General features: G+C 40.4%; 1 protein-coding gene across 1 annotated transcript; it reads left to right on the forward strand.

Annotated features, from left to right (window-relative positions):
- The first annotated feature begins 162 nt into the window (after positions 1-162).
- Positions 163-20,432, forward strand: GNS (glucosamine (N-acetyl)-6-sulfatase). Its single transcript, XM_083859267.1, has 14 exons — positions 163-433; positions 957-1,016; positions 1,704-1,910; positions 2,998-3,063; positions 3,473-3,571; positions 5,889-6,056; positions 9,253-9,335; positions 10,630-10,748; positions 11,368-11,471; positions 11,839-11,940; positions 13,149-13,256; positions 13,928-14,038; positions 15,865-16,025; positions 16,880-20,432. Exons 1-14 carry the CDS (start codon positions 182-184, stop codon positions 16,953-16,955), a joined length of 1,716 nt encoding a protein of 571 aa, XP_083715393.1. The 5' UTR covers positions 163-181; the 3' UTR covers positions 16,956-20,432.
- The last annotated feature ends 257 nt before the right edge of the window (positions 20,433-20,689 follow it).

Here is a 20,689-nt window from a genome sequence, read left to right on the forward strand (position 1 = left end):
GGCTGAGATGACCATTATTCTGCCGAGAAGAGCCGGCTCCACCCTGTCGCTCCGCCTCCCGTGGCTGTGTCCGGCCCTCAGGAGCCGAGCGCGGAACTCCCGCCCGGGAAGCGCCTCCGCGCGCGGCCCCTGACGGGGGCGGGGCTGGCCCACGTGACCCCGCCCCGCGCGCTCGGGTCATATGCCGGGGGCGGGGCGGGCGCGCGCTGCTGCTCCGGCTCCGCGGCCGCTCCGCGCCTGTGGCGGCCCCGACGCGCCCGGCCCCGCCATGAGCCCCGCCATGAGCCCCGCCATGAGCCCCGCCGCGCTGCTCCGGGCGCTGCCGCTGGCACTGCTACTGCTGCTCAGCCCGGCGCGGGCAGTCCGGCAGGCCCGGAGGCCCAACGTGGTGCTTATCCTCACCGATGACCAGGACGTCTGCCTGGGCGGCATGGTAACCGCGGGGCGCGGGGCTGGCGGCAGGGCAGGGCGGCGAGGGGGGCTCGTCCTCTGCCCGGGTCGCGTACCGGGCTGGGGAAAGGCGAGGCCGAGCCCGGCGGGCGCGGTGCGGGGCGAGGGTCGCTCCGGCCGCGGGGGTGGGCGCGCTGGGCCCGGCCCGCAGCCCGGCAGGGGCTCCAGGCCCAGCAGCCCCGCGAGTGGAGCCCCGCGGTGGGGCTGCCGCGGGGGATGAGCCGCTCTGCGGAGCCGCCGGGGCTGGGCCCTCTCTAGAGCAGCCTCCACAGCTGCAGGTACCCCTTGGAAAGTCCCCGCAGTTGTGCCGGCTCGGGCCGGCTTGTGCAATCGCTGTGCTCACGCCAGGCCCTAGCGAGAAGGAAAGGGCACTCTTAGTGTCCTGCCGGGGTGGTGCCTAAAAACTGTGGTGTTGTGCCTTTTTCCGGGCAGCCTGCTTCAAGTCCCTGGCTTCACCTGGCATCCCTGCACTTTTAGCTGATATCCTTTTGGTGCTTTCCTTTCAGACCCCCCTAAAGAAGACTAACGCTCTCATTGCCCAGATGGGAATAACCTTCGCAAATGCAGTAAGTGTTTACATTAATGCTCTGAACTGCTAAGGTCCATGCGTTTATGTGTTTTGTGTCTTGGGTCATCTGAGGTCTCAAAAAATGGTATCGGTTTTATGAAACCCGTAGATATGGATGTGTGGTTTTTAAAATTTAATTGCTACCTACTTTCAGGTCTCAAAAGGAATATAACTTAAAGTCATGTTCAAAATCTGTAAAGTTTCACTTTCTGAAAGCACTTGTGCTCACTTCCTTAATTCGTAAAGTAAAACTGCGCAGTCTGGATGCTCCTGTTACAAACTGAGAAGTGTTAAAAGAAGCTAATCAAAACTTTCATCAGCTTCATGCACAATGAAAAGTCACTTCACTCTTTTCATATTCTAGGGTATCTCCATGGCTAAAATAATGGAGTGAATCAGTGGTGAAGCAGTATTTTAATGGGGTTTTGCCCCATCTAAAAACCATGTCCAATCTGATAGTGAGAAGTTGAAGGGCATGTGCTGCAGAGACCTGAAACTGGCTTCATGTGCAGTTTTTCACTAGTGAAAATACTTGGAATATAATTCTGGGTGTCTAGAAAGAAGTAGGTTTTACTGTTATTGAACATATTAATCAACCTGTTAGCTGATATTTGAAAACTGTAAATTTTAACATAATTTTGATTTTTTTACTGTCTCAGTCTTAAATCTCATTCTGTTTTTCCAGTATGTCCCCAGTGCACTTTGCTGTCCCAGTCGAGCTAGCATTTTAACAGGAAAATATCCACATAATCATCATGTTGTCAATAACACTCTGGAAGGCAACTGTAGCAGCAAGTTATGGCAGAAGATTCAAGAACCATACACCTTCCCAGCGGTGCTCAAAGCTGCATGTGGTTATCAAACGTTCTTTGCTGGAAAGTATTTAAATGAGGTATTTGGTGTTCTTTATTTTTTTGCGGAGGAGGGAGTTTGTTTTAAGAGTTGAGTGTCCACTGAGGCAAATTCATTGAGAGAACAGATATTTTCAGAGCTCTTTTACAGCAGTTACCCAACACTTTATTATTGAGTCACTTGCATATGTGTGCTTTAGGTTTTTTGTCTTTTTAACTAGGTTATAATCTCTAGCAGTTCATAGTAAGATGTAAAATTCAGCGCTGGAAGCTCTAAGGCCAGTGATGGAATTGGATTAGGAGTTAGATGAGCTACAGGGTTCTTACCAGCATGTTTTCTTTGCATCTCATGGTGGAAAACGTTGGTGGTATGATAAAATAACGGAACGTGAATTTTCATAGGCACAAATTTGTGTCTGCTGATGTTTCTGAGGCAGCAAGGGGAAGGGAAACTTAGCTGGCTTCCTCTGAGCATCCCTTGACTCAGCAGAGTCTCTCATGCCTGCAGTTAGGCAAGCCATGGAGAGGGGAGAGGGCTGCCCTGAGAGAACCCGTTGTGTTGCTCTAAGGCACCCACTGTTTTGAGTTTGGCACTGGCTCAGCAGCTACTTTCTGTATTTGTCTTAAAGGCTAGTTGTTGTAGATTATTTGGCAGTGAGGTGGCAAGAGGCTAGCATTACTTGAAGTTCCTACCCCTGTTGGGGGAGGATAAAGGAGGCTGTTGGTCTGTGTAGAATTCTCTTTAGTATCTTGTGAACTTTAATCACAAAGCCTGCAAGTGTCTTGTCACATGGATGTTTTGATCACTACTCATTCCTTGATGATGTACACTATATTCTCCAGGATCCCTGCGTATTTTCACAAGCAGAATGGAGCAGGGAATAATATCTAAATTTTACTGATGATTGCTAAGCTTTCAGTTACTGTCTAGTTATTGAACTCTGGTTTCTTTAACAGGCCCATATGTGTTTTTATATGCATATATATGTGGCTTTCCCCATTCTGAAATTGTATTTGGCTTAATGTGGTTTCTGAGTAGTGTTGAATAAAGCACATGAATATGAAACCTACTGTCTAGCTTTGATTCATCATAATTGAAACAGTGAATCATGATCTCTCTTTTTTCAGTATGGAGCAGAGGATGCAGGGGGAGTAGGTCATGTCCCTCCTGGATGGAGTTTTTGGTATGCTTTGGTATGTGACTTTTTTTTTTAACAACTTAATTTTTGTTGCTTTATAATCTAACTCGTGTTCGAACTTTGCTGGTCGTGAAAGAGCAAGAAAAGAACATCTAATGATTTAATGCAAATTTTCTCCCCCTTTTTCCTTAATTGTACCTCAGATCTGTGGCTTTTATGAGGGGTACTCCTACTGAGTGCCTGGAGAGAAAAAAAAAACAGTTTGTAAAGCCAAAGGAGTGTGAGATAGCAATGAAACCAGTTTTGTTGCTGGAGACCACTTCTGAGAATTTTTGCAGTATCCTTATGGCCAATGCTTATAACCTATTTGACAAATGCTTTTGGGCAATTAATTTGGATTATTTCAAGTGATCAATGTACATATTGCTTCGCCTAAGTATCTGTGTCACTTTTCTTTTTCACAGGAGAAAAATTCAAAGTACTACAACTACACTCTCTCAGTAAATGGCAAAGCTCGAAGGCATGGCGAGAACTACAGTGTAGATTATCTGACAGATGTACTGGTAAGAAATTTTGCAATGTGTGGTACAGAAGCTGCTTGTGACCAGATAATGCCTCATGCTGGGGACTTGGGAAAGGGTGAGATAATTTGTTAGGCTGTATTAGTTCACAAATGGACAATTGTGCTGTTGTGAGGGTGGGTGGGCATGTCAGCAAAGCAAGACTCTGAGTATATTTAGAAATGACAGGTTTATCTTTGAGCTGTGCAGAGGAAAGGAATTGCAGCTGGTCATTTGTTAGGCAGTAGCCTCACTGAGGAGTTAATACTGACTGCTATGCTGCAGGAGGAGCAGGTAGACAGATTTAAATTACTTCATGCAAGGATACGTTTCATTATAATATGCAACTAATGTAACTGATTAACTGGGCCCAGATTTCAGTAGGAAGCATGTAAAAATAAACTTTACACCATGTTTTGTTTGTTTGTTTCTTAGTTGTTGTGATGTGTTAGTATCTTTTAGTCTCCAACTCCAGTCTGATAACTTGTAAATATTAAAGTCTAATCAATCCTTTATGTATATCTGAGGGCAATGTGTAGCTGATCAGGGGAGGTTTTAGCCTCTTTATCTGCATAAAATAAGGAGAGGTAACAAGGATGCCAGAAAGTTGGAAGAGCTACTTTAGGCCGTGTTTGGCAAGTAGCAGGAGCTGTAGGCAAGGGGAATGTCCCCATCTGCCAAGCTAGAAGCTGGAATCATAATTTGACATGCTGTTACAGTGTATAGGTTGGTACCGTGTTACAGTGTATAGGTTAGCACTCACAAAAATTCTTCTTTAGAAATGTCTCCTCTTGCAGTCTTGTGTTTCATTGAGACCCTGAGGAGTTTAATTCCACTGAGTGCTCGAACAGAGACAGCTGCTCACTAGCAGCAGCACTGATTGATGTTTCTTAGGGTACTGAACAGCTGTCTGATTAAATTTAGATTTACATTGTCTAAAGCTAGATTGGAATTGATAAACCAGAAGTGAGACTATCCTATTACTGGCATTGTGCTGGGATTTTTTGATCCTTCAGCAGCTCGTAAGCATTTTGTCCAACAGGTCATTGTTGCATAAACTGCTTTTTTGTGGTATGTTACCTATTGATACAGCAGTGTATCACAGTTTTTAGTGTGTTGCATTCTACTTTCTTCCCGTAGTTACTAAACATGTATTCAGCATTTCAGAGACAATGTTTAATTTACTTGCTGGGCAGTGCACAGGAATAAATTGCTTATGCAGAGTTCCTGTGTTGTTTGATGTGATCCTCAAGCTTTCTTGTCTAAGGGCACCTGGGTACTTGAGTCTGGTATTAAGCATCCAAACACCTGAATCTTTTTACTGCACTGCTCACATGTTGCAGTTTAGGCTCCTAATGAAATCAAAGTTGGCTACCACTTTGAGTTTCTCAATGGTTCTTATCTTTCCTTGACTCTGCTGTTATGTAACTAAAGTGGAGCCCTACTTGCTTAGATGCTAAATTTAGAAGGAAGGAAGGGGGAATACCTGGTTTATTGTTTTTTTTCCTGGAGAAAGAAAAGGATATCCAAAATGGAGCATAGTAATCAGGCAGGAAAAAGATGTTGCAAGACTTGAATAGTGAAAAACTCATCTACAAGCAATACCTTTGAAGCTTTAACTTTAAAGACTGATCTAGGGAAAGTGAAAATGGAACTTGCAATTTCTTCTAACTTGCTACTTGAAATTGTGTATGAAATGCACTGTATTGAAAATGCACTGGCTGCAATGAAAATAAAAGTGCAGTAGTGTGAGTGCATTTTGGCACCGTTCTTCACCAGACCTTCTGTCTTCACCCCTTGTAATCTTGCAGCTTGCTGTAGAATGAGCATAAGCTATAAACAGTGGGGCTGAATTTTATTTTTTTTTTCAGAATTATTGATACTTCTGAAGAAAGTCGAAGCTCTTAAACTGGGGTCTGTCAGATGGGAGATGGCATCCTAAAGCCTCAGGCTTAGACTGTGTTGAAGAAAGCTCTGATTTTACTTGATGAAACCAGAGTATAGGTGGATTTTGCTGTACTTGGAACAGGCACAAACTTCAGATGAACTTTCCAGGCCTAATTAATGCAGGGGTCTGAAGTAGAAAGTTCTTTGAAGATGTGGGAAAAGTGATTTGTTTAACATGAGCTCTTGGGATTATTTTTATCGTGGGCTGCTGCTCTAGATATTTGTAGCTGAGGAAGTAAGTTTTTGAAACAGTTTAAAGGTTTGCAGTATTACCAAGCTCTAAATAAGTTATGAGTGTCTAGTTTGGATTTGTCAAATAGTTGCTGTTTTCCTTCGAGGCATGACTTTTCTTCTCCAACAACACTGTTCACAGGCCAATATGTCATTGGACTTCTTGGAGTACAAATCTAATTTTGAACCCTTCTTTATGATGATTGCAACCCCAGCACCACACTCCCCTTGGACACCTGCTCCACAGTATACAAAGAGCTTTCAGAATGTCAGTGCACCAAGAAACAGCAATTTTAATATTCATGGCAAGGTAAGCTAACTAACAGGAACCTCTGTAGGTTATTCTAGTTTGTGAGAGCAGAAGGCAGTGGCCCTGACTTGCATGCTAGGTTAGAACAGGTGAGTACTATGACTACTGGTTGTTTAATCATCTTAAATCAGCACGTGTCAGGGTCAGATAAGCTTATTGTGACTTTGAGATACTTGCACGCTAATGTCTTGTAAAGAAAAACAACAAAGTGGCAAAGTGATATGGTAGTACAATGGAATTATGATTGATAAAGATGAAAAGTGAAGTGTGTCCCATTTCTAGGCTCTTCTGAAGCTCTTAAAAATTTCTTACGATTGCTCTCAGTTTGTTCAGGGGAACACATAGGTAATGTGCTACTCAAAGGCTTGGGTGAAGAATGGCGAGAGCCCTGTCTTCCTTCACACATCTGCTGGTGGATGGGAGCAGTCCCTTCCTTGAGCTCATGAAGACTGTCAGGCTAATCAGAGGACTCTGGAATTATGAACCACAGGGCCCAGGCTTATTAAGTGCTTTGAAAACTTGCATTTCATTTGCTAAAATAACCTAATGTTACAAATTCAGTCACCCTTGTGACAGGGCAGTACTTTCCACTGCCAGGAAATATGGCCAGATATGGTCTAGCTCAGACTGATCTGCTGCAATTTACTCTGTCAGTAAGTGAGCATCACAAGCAGTTAATTTGGTGAAGTGTTACAGAAGTTTTGTATTTTTGATTCAAGTAATTTAAAATATAGAACCCATTGCTGTTCAGTGTTCAATTATTTCATTGCAAGATTTACTGGAACTCTTAAGACTGGGATAACATTGCCTAAATGCCTATCAGGAGCCCAGTCATACCTCAGGTCACTGTGACTCCTGGAGTACAGAATGAAACTTGTTTTTAGCTGAGGACTGTAACTTATGAAATGACCATGAGCTCATCAGTATGATAAAAAAACATGAATGAAAGGACAAGAAAGGGCTGCAGGCAGTAACAAATACTTTACCCCAATCTTTTTAAGTTTCAAACTAGGGAGTAGGAATCAGACTGAGATTTTTTTTCTTCCATAAAGGGATCCCAGGTTTTGTCTTAAGACTCCATTACTGTAATAGATTGCCTTTAAAATAGTGATTTAGAAGTAACTTGACACTCTTATGTGGTGTAAAGACTCTGCATACATCTGTATAACACAGAGCAAAACGGCCAAGACCCTCCCTTGACAGTCTTGGATTGTACAGTCTTGACAAATGGTGCCTCACTTCCTTATACTGGATGTGGGTAAGGGCTACCAAGAGGAATCATTTAGGCAGAATCTCTGCAGGAGAAATAGGAATTAAGCTCTTGTATGTGTCACTGTAAACTCGACCAGTCTGAGTTGACCTTCTGCTTTAGATCCTCAGCTATGAATTGTATTAAATGATCAACAGCTGTCTGGATTCCCAAGCAGAATTATTAATAGTCCAGATGAGTTTTATCTAAGCTGTTCTAAAAAAGAAGTTGATTAAGATATGTGTTGGGTATTTCCCTTGCATGCCTTGTTTTTCCTGCAAAATCAGAGCTCAGCTGTGTTCTGATTCTGCTGGCAGTACATTGTATATTGTCTCGATCTCCTCAAATTTCTCCAAGAATGGAGCTTAGGGAGGCGGGAGGCAGCAGGACTGATGGACTACTTTGTATATAAGTGCTGAAAGAGACATGACAGGGAAGCAGATTTGAGAACTGAGTCAGTGTGAAGTTTATTGAAATCCACAAAGGTGTTTGAGTGCCGTGTGAAGTTTTTGAAACTTAGGGAGGTAAGAAGGACAAAATACTCAAAGAGGAGGATTCTGCTGCACTAAGTTGCTTACCTGCCTGAGTTGCCCACGTGGTTGTGCCTTAGGAAGGTCCTCTCCTAACACAGCCCTTGTGAACAGTGCTGGTGCACCTGTGATGGTGCTGGTGAAGTTCCTTTGTTCTCTGAAGAACTTCTGCTGAGCTGCAGATAGGATTTGTGCTGTATTTCCCTACTTTTTCCTCTCTCAGCTGAGAGAGATTGTCTCTCCCGAGAATTGTGTTACAACTACTATAAAAGAAACAGCTGCATACAACTGAATTAAAGTGAACTGGACATGGTGTTAAGTCTCCATGCCAAAAATCTTTCAGTATTCAAGAGCAGAAAAAAGGGGAACTGAGTAATTGCAGATCATGAGTCATTTTGTTGTGAGCCCCTACAACCTGAGCCCTTCAGTCATTTGCTTGTGATAGGAGGTAATTTACATAACAAGAGGCTCTACACAGTGGAATGACCAGCTAAATACAGGCTCAGGCTGAGGGTGATGAGTGGGTCATCTCTGACCTACTAAATGAAAAAACATAAAGCTGCGCTGACATCTCTGTATTCTTTGTTCTGATCCCCACTAATACTAATCTTCAGGTTGTTCACAACAGACCTTCTCATGTATTTGTACATGGGACAAAACTGGTGACCCAGCTCAGACTGGTCCTTTAATGTAGGAGTATCACTTTTTATATGAATTACATCATCTCCATTACTTTAGGGATGGATGTAAGTGAGGAAAGAAAGAAAGGGGCTGTTTCTGAAAGTTGGGGATATATCTAGAAGAATCCATGATGCTGCAGCTAAAGAAATGCTCTTGTTTTGGAGTTAAAATCTAAATAAAATGATGATATTCTGTTCTGTTCAGTAGTCACCAGCTCTGATTTCTTAGACTGCCAAGAATCTGATAGTGGCACTGTTACAGATATTTGAACTCACCTGTTTATAGTTTAAATAATTCTAATTGCTTTGTGTGCAGGAGCTTTTGCCCACCTTGTTACCTGTTGGAATGCTCACCAATATTAGTCTCAAAAAGTACCTCACTTTTGACAACCAAGTCCAGTCTTACAATGATGTTCAATGCTTCACATTGTTTTCCTCAGATCTGTCTTACACTATCAGACTTTGACCTCTGAAAGAGCCTTCTCTAGATCCTTTCACAATTTTCTTCCCTGAACTCCTTTGGTAAAATTCACATCTGTTTTCTTCTCATCAAGGGCTGAGCATAATGGAGCTGTAATGTATCCTACTCTTGAAACTTAGATTTTACATGAACCAACAGGGAAAACTGAAGTCAGTACCTGACTTTTTCACAGGAATCATTTTGGTAATTGCTCTAAGAAATGCTTAAAACCTGATACTTCTCTCATGCACTGATATTTATTTATTTTTTTCTTTAGAACAAGCACTGGTTAATTCGACAAGCAAAGACTCCAATGAGCAACTCTTCAATACAGTTTCTTGATGATGCTTATAGGAAGCGGTAAGAATTTCTTTGTTGCTTAAGGTTTCTAATCAGAATTTGTAAGGTGTGGATTTTTTAAAAAATTGTAATAAGTCCAACAATCAATGCCAGATTACCTCTAATAGTTCCCTGGCACCTATGTCAGAAGACCTCCTGACTTTGTTTGCAATTTGCAAATAAACTTTGGCTTCAGAAATACCATATTCACAAATGCTGCCATTATTTGTCCCAAAAAGACCAATCACACTTGGTCTCTCTATTGCTTTTCTTTCCGTGCACAACAGGTTTTTATTTTAAAAGATGGCCTTACCTTCTACTTCACTTAAATCCAGTTTCTTACATGATGTACATGAAATGTAGCTGATCTGTCTGCCAGCTAATCTTGTCTCTCAGTCATGGGAATACCTGACTGGCCAGGGGAGGTGCTAAATTCATTTTTATAAAGAGGATGTGGGGAATAGTGTGCAGATGTGACTTGTTCCCTTTTTTAATAGAGAGCGAGGGTATCTGTTTACATTACAGATGTGTTTTCTTTAAAAGTTTTGAAACAAACATTGTCTTAAGTGTTGATCTTCATTTTGGGCAGTTACCAGGCATTATCTTGTCACTTTGAAGATGGAAATCCAAGCTTTTTCAGACTTTTGCTTTATAAAACATGAAGGTAAAATTATGCAACAGAATTTATGCCAAACTACAGCAGAATCCAAGAATTTAATAGCTGTAGGCATTCAGCATGATACTGGTCTGTAGAGGGTAGTGGAAGCAGTCACTTTTCTCAACAGCAAACCCCATGATAAAGAAAAGAACTTGTAGCTGTCGAAGACTTTCGATACACTGAAATAATGGACCCTGACATTACGTAATACAAAACAGCTGGTACAGTTTTCAAGCAGAAAGGATCCCATTAAGACAACTAAATTAATGGTTGTTTTGCATTTTAATATTAAGCTACATAAAAAGAACTAATAACAAGTGACCTTGCAGGAGATAAACTGACTCTCTGTCACTGTGATGCTTCAAGGCTGGTCTTCACTGTGTCCAGATAAGAAGCAATCAGCATTTTGATGTCTTTCACAGACACTACAGAAATCAACAAGAACTGAGGACAAACAGTCCATTTCTATCTTTAATTGCAGCCTTAAAAAAACCAGTGTAGTCATCTATGATGTTTGTTTTCAGAATTTTTAAGCAAAATAATTCATTTACAGTGCATATACTGCTGTCTGCAAACAGGATATAAATGCCCTACTTGCAGTCAGGATTATTCCAAATTTTTGACACTCAAATGTGAAGTACTTTTTTTTCTGTATAGGTGGCAAACTCTGCTGTCAGTAGATGACCTGATAGAGAAACTAGTGAAGAAATTGGAAGTGAATGGAGAGCTAGACAACACATACATCTTCTACACATCAGACAATGGCTTCCACACTGGTAAAAGTTTCACTGCTTTCTGCTTATTTGTAGAAGATCTGGGAATTGCATAACCTTTCACCCTCCTGACCACACCAGAAAATGGGAACCGTAGCTATGGAAAACTATAGATGTGAGAAGTACTGATTTGAATTGCAAAATAATCTGGAGTTGAAGTGTGGGATGTTTGAGATTTTATTGGGTTTTGTTTGGTTGTGATTTTCAGTGTTGATTTCTACCAGTGTATCCCGATATGTATAAAATTAGGGCAGAAATAAAGGAAGGATCTCTGTATTCTATAGGAAGAGTTGGTATAGGAGGGTTAACCAGTAAAAATCTGTCAAAGGCCTGTCTGTATCATGTTGTACAACTAAAAATGCAGTATCTAAGCTGCTAAATTTTGTAAGATACAGCTTATACTTTGAAGTTGTCTCTTCTGTCCTCCAATTTATTAATATAGTTCAGGTTAAGAATCTCTCTTCTTTAAAACTGGACTGGTGGCAGTTATGTGCCCATAGTAGAGAGGGTGGAACTAGATGATCTTTGTGAGGTCCCTTCCAACCCAAACCACTCTATGGTAACACAAGGCAGATAATGTAAACAAGAAGCTATTTAACTTTTTCCATTTTCTCTTGTTTAGGCCAGTTTTCTTTGCCAATAGACAAACGGCAGCTCTATGAGTTTGATATCAAAGTTCCATTGCTAGTTCGAGGGCCAGGGATAAAACCAAATCAGACAAACAAGGTAAGAAAGAAGTGAAATCCCAGTGCAGATTTACTTTTAATGTTGTTTCACAGTTACTGCTTTAGCTACTAATTTGTTGCCCTGCATATATATGTATCCATTAAATGAAAAAAACACAGAGTGGTAGGACGTGCAACGGCCTCGTTATAAAAAGCTATCTGTTCCTGCTTGAATCAAATTAAGCCCTTGCAGGCCATAAGCAAATGAATTTTGAACTCACTTTCCAAATTCGCTACCATTGCTTTTCAATGTTACAGGGTCCATTAGCCCATGAAGATGAAATTAGGTAGTGTTTAGATGCACCTACAAATATGAGAATTTAAAATAGGTTCTGAACTTCTGAAGTTAAGTTCTTCTCATCCTGCAGATGCTTGTTGCAAATATTGATTTGGGTCCCACTATTCTGGACATTGCGGGATATGACTTGAATAAGACCCAGATGGATGGAATGTCACTGTTGCCACTGTTGGTAAGTAGGGATAGGGATAGTAACCAATGAGTCTTGCAGGGGTAATTCTTCAAAGTCAATGTTACTTCCTTTGATAGAGTAGGTTGACTCATAACCCAGATTCTTCTTTTGATGTTGTTTTCACATGGGATGCTCATAGCTGAGTGAAAAAAAGTAGATATGTTTAAATGCAGTTGTAGTTTCATAAGCACTACAACTTTGTGGTCATGTTATAATAAAAAGTTGTGTCATCCTTTGGATAATTCTCACATTTGTAATAATTCCTTTTTTAAGCCTGTATTTTGTTTCCATCTTGCATTCTCCTTCCCCTTTTCCTTAGCATTTTTCAGCATAGGAATAGGAGAAACGCAGACTGTTCTTATTAAATCTTTGGTTTGACTCCATTTTCAGTAGAACTGGTGTTTCCTGCCAAACACTAGAAGAGTGCATGTGGTTTTATAAAGTAAACTTGACCTTTCTAATAGGTGAGCAGAAGCCTATTTAAATAAAGCTGCTTGCATGTGATCTGTTTAGTTTTAATTAAATTTAGTCTAAAAATTGAAGGCAGCTTACTAGGAAAGTAAGCTTGGAAGGATCATCCAGACTTAAAATGGTGCTTTGCTCTTAAAACCTTGTATCCAAACCTTAAGCTGTTCTTTAGACAGAAGCAGGTAAAAGGCATTTGTTTTAAACTCTGGTGGAATCAAATTTGAAACTCATTGTTTTGCTGCATATGCCTGTGGTGGTGCTGTATATTAACTATAAACTTCCATCTTTCTCTGTCCTTTAAAATGCAGCTACAAATAGACCAGCTTAAAACCTAATTGTTTCTTAAAGCTGTTTCCTTTTTTTGCTTGGTTGTTTTTTTGCCAAGGGTATCTTTTTCCAGCTATTGTGGTAATGTGATACAAATCAAAGAGAAACAGCCTTGTTACAGGGATCTCATCTGTAGGACAGTAGTATCTGGCTATGTGGCTCCTACTTGATATTACTGCATGATCCTTTATAAATTGAAGATAGTATTTTAAACCCTCACAGGAAGATGTACTAATATTTTTGGAGTTTAATCCTTGTCTTCCAGTTACACAAGACCTTCTAACCTAAAGCTAATTATTTAAGACTGATACTGCCTAGTAAGCAGTGGGCAGTGTTAAATGTTATTCCAAGCATGGAGAATGTTTTCTATTTCACAGTACAGTAGATACTAAAGTTGTGTTAACTTCTTGTAGAGAGGAGACAAAAATGTCACGTGGAGATCAGACTTCTTGGTGGAGTACCAAGGAGAAGGATACAATGGCAGTGATCCTACCTGTCCTGGCCTAGGACCTGGAGTCACAGTAAGTAAGACAAGATCTCTTAATATTAGGAAATAGCTGCTGAATTAAACCTGTTTGCTGTGTGGGCTAATCTGGTTCTGTATGTAAGCTCCCAGTGTGTTGGTAAGTAGGAGCCAGCTCTGTAGGTCCTGCGCAGCATTTGACAATTGGAAGGAGATGTCCAGCCATGTGGAACTGAAGTGTCCATATGACCAGAGAGATGACAAAAACCCTTTCAGTGGGAATCTACGGAGTCTCGGGGCTGGAAACTGATGCAGGAAGGTGTGGGCTTAAGCCAAGTGTGTGGCGGTGACATAAAGTTCTTTCTAAACTTTCAGTAACCTTATTGTGCAATTCTTGTCTGTGATTAATATTTAAGTCACTAGCTACTCTTTAAATTGAAGCACGTTTGCTTTGCTCTACTAAAGTAAAGCATTCCATTGGTACTGTCTTTAGTAGTGTGTTGTGCTGTTCTCTGTGTACGTACATTTGCTTCCCAAACAAAATGCACTTAATCATGGTGAGTTTAATAACAACACAGAGTTTTTGCTTAAAATCCCCAGTGGAAATTTGCACGTGTTAAATTAAGGGCTGGGTATTCATCTGTTAGCTGCAGGTAGCATGAGCTAGTACAGACTCTAGGAAAAGTTAATCTTCTGCCCTGAAGTTTTTGTTTGCTGCTTGTCTCACAGCACTGCTTCCCAGACTGTGTCTGTGAAGATTCCTATAACAACACGTATGCTTGCGTAAGGACACTGTCAGCCTCCTGGGATCTGCAGTACTGTGAGTTCGATGACCGGGAGGTAAGTCTATCTGACTAGCAGATGTCAGCTGTGCACAACTGTCTGTCTGTCTGCACTCTTATCAGCTCTCAAGGTTTCCATGAAGTACTCTGAAAAGCAGACTGGCATTGCTTGCAGGGTAAACAGTGAAGTACTTATCGCCTGTTGAGAATGTTTGACCAAAACTGTAGCAGGGTTCTGGGAAGAAGGAGAAAAAAGGGTGTGGGAGGAGAATGAGGCCTAAACTATGATTATTACCTTCTGGTATCACATAATAGCCTCACAGGGAGCTGTGCTGGACTGGTTTCAGTTCTCTCTCTTAGCCCAATTCCATGTGGCAGTCTCTTTTGAAGAACTAGTATTTTCTGATAACATAAACACAGCAGAGGCACAGTGTTCAACTCTTTTACTTGGGAAGACCTGAAATTCCAGGCTAATAAATTCTCATCTATTATTTGCTTGTTTGTCTGATGAAAATAGGCATTAAGTTACAACTGTGAGAAAGGTCTCTGACCTTACCTTGAGTTGTTTGGGTATGAGGGACATACCGTCCCCACTTCAGAAGCTGCTCAGGTCTGGCTAGGGGAGCACGTGCTGTACAAAAGGTGGCGTGTCATGGGGCTGATCTTTAGTTGTGCTTGTTTGCACACAGCTGCTCCTGCAAGGGTTTGAGGCAGTTGGGTCACAGATCTAACAAACTGTGCTGTCAGCAGCTGTGCAGGCACTGAATAAACAGCAGGTATGCCCAGTTAACAGGCACCACACACGTTGTATGGTAGTCTACAATGAGCAACTTAAGCCAGGGGAGGAAATCCCACAAAATGTTTTTGCAGTTAGATAGTGTGAAAAACTGTACAGGAAACCAAAATATCAATTAGCAGACCTGCACTTTGGTTTTCCCCTTTCTGACAAATTATGATCAAGTTAAACAAGTGTTGTGGATTTCTCTGTAAAAATTGACTCAATAGTACTCTTCTTGTCACTTTGGGATTTTTCTACTAAGAAAGTACGGCTGTGGCAGTTTTGGGTCACTCTGCTTTCCTGAGCTAGCTAAAATAAAACCAACAGTATGGGGAAGGTGCAACAATGTGGCTTCTATAACCTTGTCATGAACCTTGTAAGAAAAAGGTCAGTCTGCCCAGATGTGTCTTTATCAAAGTTAGACACAACTCAGCCAGTTTTTATCAGTATCATCTGCAGTTAGACCTCCTACTCTAGCACAGACAAAACCACAGCTAAATTCTTGAGATACTATTGACCAATATTTGTCCCACAGAAGTGCCTAGAGATTTAATGTACCAAAAAACAAACCTGCACTGAAATCCTCCAGACAAACCTCAAAGGTACATGCACACAGAATAAGATTTTTCTGTTTGAGGCTGTAGCATACTTGCATTCAGCATATTTTGTACGTGAAGAAGTCAAGACACCTGTCTGGGTCTGACAGCTCCGAGTATCTCATGAGTATAGAATGTTGATGTGATGGTCATGAAATTATGTTGAGATCCATTAGTGAAAAGACTGCCAGCTTAGGCAAGGCCTCTTACTGTGGTCTTACGGTCATAAGACAAGTGTTGAAAAACAATCTGCAGTGGCAGCTGAGTACTTTAGGTGAAAGTAAAAACTTTGACAACAAAATTGTACTACTGCAAAACTTTGCTTTGCTTGCCCTGTCTTGTCTTTGACCACCTAGCTGCATGGCTGAACACAGCTTATGTGTGGGGCTGCTGCAGTGGAGTTCAAAATAACATCTGAGACTATGTGCTGCCATAAAGCATTCTTCTCAAATAATATGACTGATAATTAGCATTCAGGACTTGATACAGTGCAGGAACTTTCTTCTACAGGTGTTTGTGGAAGTGTATAACTTGACTGCAGATCCACACCAAATCAATAACATTGCTAAAACAATTGATCAAGAAATTTTAGAGAAGATGAACTATCGACTAATGATGCTGCAGTCCTGCTCAGGAGCAACGTGCCGTACACCAGGTGTCTTCGATCCCGGGTAAACACTCATCCACTTCATTGTTGTAACACTTTTAGATATAACTCTGTATTTTTTAAATTAGACTTTTATAGAGTGTATTTGTGATGGAATATTTTATTGTCATACATACTGTCTTTTTAATAGAGATGTTTTCTTGATGCTTCTGTTTTTTAATAGTTAATCTATATTTTAACTTACTATGTATAACTTTTGATGGTATGAATACTAGTACTTTAATGTTGTCAGACATTGTTTACTTAGCACAGCTGTACATTTCAGCTGTTCTGAGTAGTCAAGAGACTGACCTCAGGTTTGCCTGCAAACCAGGAAAAGCTGTGTTAGTTTCTATAGGCAGGCATTTTCCAAATATGTTTGTCCAAGTATCTCTGATTGTTCCTGGAGATGCTGTTTGCAAGAACGTTTTCTGCACAACCCGAGCTGTCTGCATTAGCTGTTGGAAGTAAATAGCACTTTGTTCCTCAAAACTCAGTCACTAATTTAATTAATCACTACCAAAGCTTTTTTAAGCAGTATTTAAAATGTCCTTACAGTGTCCTTGAAGTGCTATGTAAGTCTGTCATTTGGGACAGCAAAGCTTTCTGTTAGAATGTAGCTCCTGAATGCTTGACCTTATACATGTCCTTATGCTGCCTGTACATTGTAGCTGGGATTTATTTCTCTGGAGACTCAGCTTTTTGGTTGCATGTTGTTATAGTTCATCTGTTGTAATAGAAATTGTCACTGCTATATACTGCTGAGAAAACAGCTTCTCACATAACTTTGTACCAGAGCTCTTCTAGCACAACACTCTCTCTAGAAGTGCTGGTCACTGCAAGCCCAGCAGCTGACACTGACTGTGTTCCTCTCTCCAGGTACAGGTTTGACCCCCGGCTCATGTTCAGCAATCACGGCCTGCGGGCTCGGAGGTTTTCTGCACAGTTCTTGTAAGACCCTTAAGAGCCTCTTGCAATGGGCTCCTACTGACCAGTTTCTCCAGTGACTGCAGCAGGTCTGTCTGTTAACTTTCGCTGATTACAGCTGGAAGACTTTTAATGGGCTTTTCAAACCCTGTTTGGAAGGAAACCCCTTGTCTTTAGCTGGTTGCCTTGTGCAATATATATATTTTACAGCTGAACTCTAACTGTAAATTGTTAGACACAGCTAATCTGTCTTGCTCAGATCGTTACCACCTTTGTCTTTCAAGTACCTTTTCATATCACAGGCACAGAGGTGAACCTATGCCTATGAATCTGAACAGTTTATTTTGTTCTAAAAAATAAATTAATGTGTATTTAAGTCAGGTTAGATAGGCAGGTGCTATTGCACAGTAATGCTCACCCATATTCAGTGTCACAGACCTTCTTAAAAGCTATGCTTAATTATAGGTTTCCTGTATTGAGCTCCAGGCTATTAAGGACAATAGCAAACTAGCCCAAAAGAGAGTAGGAGGGCATTAGTCAAAAGTGTAGGATCTGACTAGCAAGTGTCTTGTGCAGAATTAAAACCCACCTGCTAAATAATCTCTTTCAATGAGACCACTATAGATGAGACCAATGAATTTTGTAGGACAGCTTGCAGACAAGAATGTAGTTTCAGCCTCCTCTTTTGAAAGGCTGGGTTACTGTGTACTACTGAAAAACCTCTTAGGGGTTTAGACTGACTTCCTAGTGAGTTGAGACTGTTGAGACTAACAAGTATTCAAGTAAGTGTGCCTGTGCTTTGAGCTAACTCTTAAGTCTGTTTTTAATACACAAACAGAAGTAATACTAAAATAAACAAAATCCAACAACCAGGACACCACAGTAGAGGTGATCTGTCTCTAACTTCAAATGTCTTGAATTGTCTAACTTCTTATGTTGATTAGATTCTTGAAGGTAAATTATTTTGAAAGCAAACTAGGTAAAAATAAATCAGAGAATCATTGCTCACTAGACATTAGGCTAAGAGCTATTTCAGGCAGTTTAAATGCTTCATAGTGTTGTTTTTTGGTTGAGACCTAACTACTTGGAACCTGCAAAAAGTGGCCTTCACACCAAAGGTCTGCATGTCAGAGTCACTTTGTTACCCTCCAAAGGGTGATGTCTTTTCAACCTCCTGATTAAACTTATCTGAAATGCAGCCATCATGTGCGCCCAAACTTGAGTATCTTTCTAAATCTTAAAAAACACAAATTTGCAATACCATGTAACTTCTGTATAGATTCACTGGCAAAACACCACCTGGGAACACTGAATTATGGATTTTCTGCGAAGACAAGTTTTGTGTTGCTTGTGGGTAAATCAACTCTGTTTTCAGGCATGATAATCATTCCCTTGTCAAACAAACTGTAGCAAAACTATTTAGTGTTCAGTTATTTCACATCTCTTACTGCAGTAGAGAGCATGATTATTTCAACTCATCATTAAGTAGGCAACAAAGTATGACTCAAAACTGTGAAGGTGCATACCCCAGTGTGCAGATCCACAGACTGGATACAAGCAATGCTACAACAAAATCAGTTGAACTTTCTTGGCTTTTAATTCTGAAGCACAGAAGTTGTCCGTCATGTAGCTTAGAGTTGCAAACTTCTGTGGTGCTCTATAGGTTAGATTTTTATAGAAGTTTTGTTTCAAATCTCTCAGGAGTGACCAAATATTTGGAAGGAAAAAATAGCTTGAAAGGTAAATTTTCAGCTGAGGCATCTGTATTAAATGCAGAGGGTTTTGGATATTCAGACTCCTTACATGCTTTCAGAAACTCAGGACTTTTTTTTTCCTCAACTACAACTGTAGCTTTATCCTGCTTTTTCTTTCTCAAGCTTTAGTATTGGCCATCAGTATCCTTTATACACTGTTTTGTCTCTAGAAACCAAACCAAAGTTGTCTTCATGCTCTCAAGGGTTTTCTTACGCGCTGAGCTCATGTAGGTAGTGCTTTGCTTGGAGAATTCTAGCAATTTAGATCTGTTCTTTGTTTAAACTTCATTTTGGTAGCTGTGTGGAGGTTAGTGTGAAATACATTGACTGCTGCACATTAAACCCTCATCGGTCCTATCAAATCTGGGTTGTTCATCTAGTTTTTGCTTAAGTTTCAGTGCAAATAATGTGTATTCTGTTGTTCCTTACTAGAAAAAAAAACTTTGTTATGGGTACAGAAATGTAACTTTAATATGTTTCTTAATTTCCTAAAGTGATTTTAAGCCCTAACAAGAACACTTCCTTTTGGATGATTTGATTTCTTTTTTGCCTGATTAGTAATGTGTAAGTTGACATAATTGACACAGATTATTCAGTATGAGTGACCAGATGTTTTACCCAAATTAATACTCTTGCTGTCTGCACATACCTGTAAATAAAGCATTTCATAACAAGGCTCAATAATATAACACACTCACTGTCAGAGAACCATGCTATACCTGAAATCTGGCATAGGTAGTAAATGTTGTATTAAATTGAAATTCAGAATTAAATTAATCAGTCCTTACTTAGTGGTTCAGGAGAATATTTGATTCACTCCAACTTTTGATACAGACTTAAGAATTGTTAAGCATGTATTGAAGGAAGAACAGGAACCAAGAGCTGCCTGCCTTCCATTGCTTTTAGAGCAGTTTATCACTTGTGTCTGTTGTCATAAAGCAGTTAATTCTGAGTATTTTTTTTTAGCCTCGAATGAACAGTGTTAATTCTTATCCTGGATATTTAAAAAAACCACTATGAAGGATCTTTGACTCTTATCCAGATCTAATTCCCAATTAAGTTATTTTAAACCAATGGTCTTTCTGGATATTCCATTTCATGTGTTATTTGACCATGGCTGCATCTATACCTTGTTACAGAAGGCATTCATGTTAAATGCACAGATTTTTAAATAAAGGGCCTTACTGGTACAGAGTTGAGTTTAGATAAAATGTGATCATGTTTTTTACTTTTTAAAAATCATTCTTATCAAAAGCAGAGCTGTGATTTTTTTAATGATCTGATCTGGTAAAGTAGACACTATACAGGGAGAAATACAATTAATAACTTCATTATGGTACCCTAAACCAAACCAACATTCATTATCATCACTTCAGCATAAGTGAATACAGCTGGTACCTGCTTACCCAGCATGGACCCAGAAAACAGGGCTTCTTCATTTTGGGGAATGAAGCTGTAGCAGGTACACACCCAAAGCAGGTATAATACCTTTTCAATCATGTTGAATTTGAGACTGATTCATCAAGTTGAATACAGTATTTGAACATAATGAAACAGCTGTCATTTATTGTGATTCAATTAAAATGAATTTTCATTGTATGACTCTCTCTGTACGTGAGCATACTTTGCTGTAGCATGTTGTGAGTATATTTCTGCTGTTTTGAACATCTGTTTAGAAAGTGCCCTTCCAGAGGACCCTGTTCACTGCTGCACTTTTGAAGAAAGAAAAAATAAACTGCCTATCAAACTTCCTCTCTTTGTTACTGCGTTTGTGTTAAACCTTCCTACAGGAGTAAGCTGTGTCACATGTCTAATAGCTGAATTCCTATTTTATAAACCTTTAAAAGCCTCTGCTTTACTGCCCTCCTACCTAACAAGGGTTGCTTTATCTGGCCACAGGGAACCTTAATACAATGTCTAGCAGGGCAGCACCAGGAAGAAACCCTGAGGTGAGGGAACAAATTGAAATGCAACCTGTACTTGCTTGCATTTCCTTGGAAACTGGTGT

Source organism: Zosterops lateralis, assembly GCF_965231275.1.
Source record: "Zosterops lateralis genome assembly, chromosome: 4".
NCBI lineage: Eukaryota > Metazoa > Chordata > Aves > Passeriformes > Zosteropidae > Zosterops > Zosterops lateralis.

Excerpts from the sequence above, each read along its gene's own strand:
- GNS (XM_083859267.1), top strand. The coding sequence starts at position 182 with ATGCCGGGGGCGGGGCGGGCGCGCGCTGCTGCTCCGGCTCCGCGGCCG. Across the intron at positions 3,572-5,888 it reads ATTATCTGACAGATGTACTG|GCCAATATGTCATTGGACTT; the intron begins GTAAGAAATTTT and ends CACTGTTCACAG. Across the intron at positions 9,336-10,629 it reads GATGATGCTTATAGGAAGCG|GTGGCAAACTCTGCTGTCAG; the intron begins GTAAGAATTTCT and ends TTTTCTGTATAG.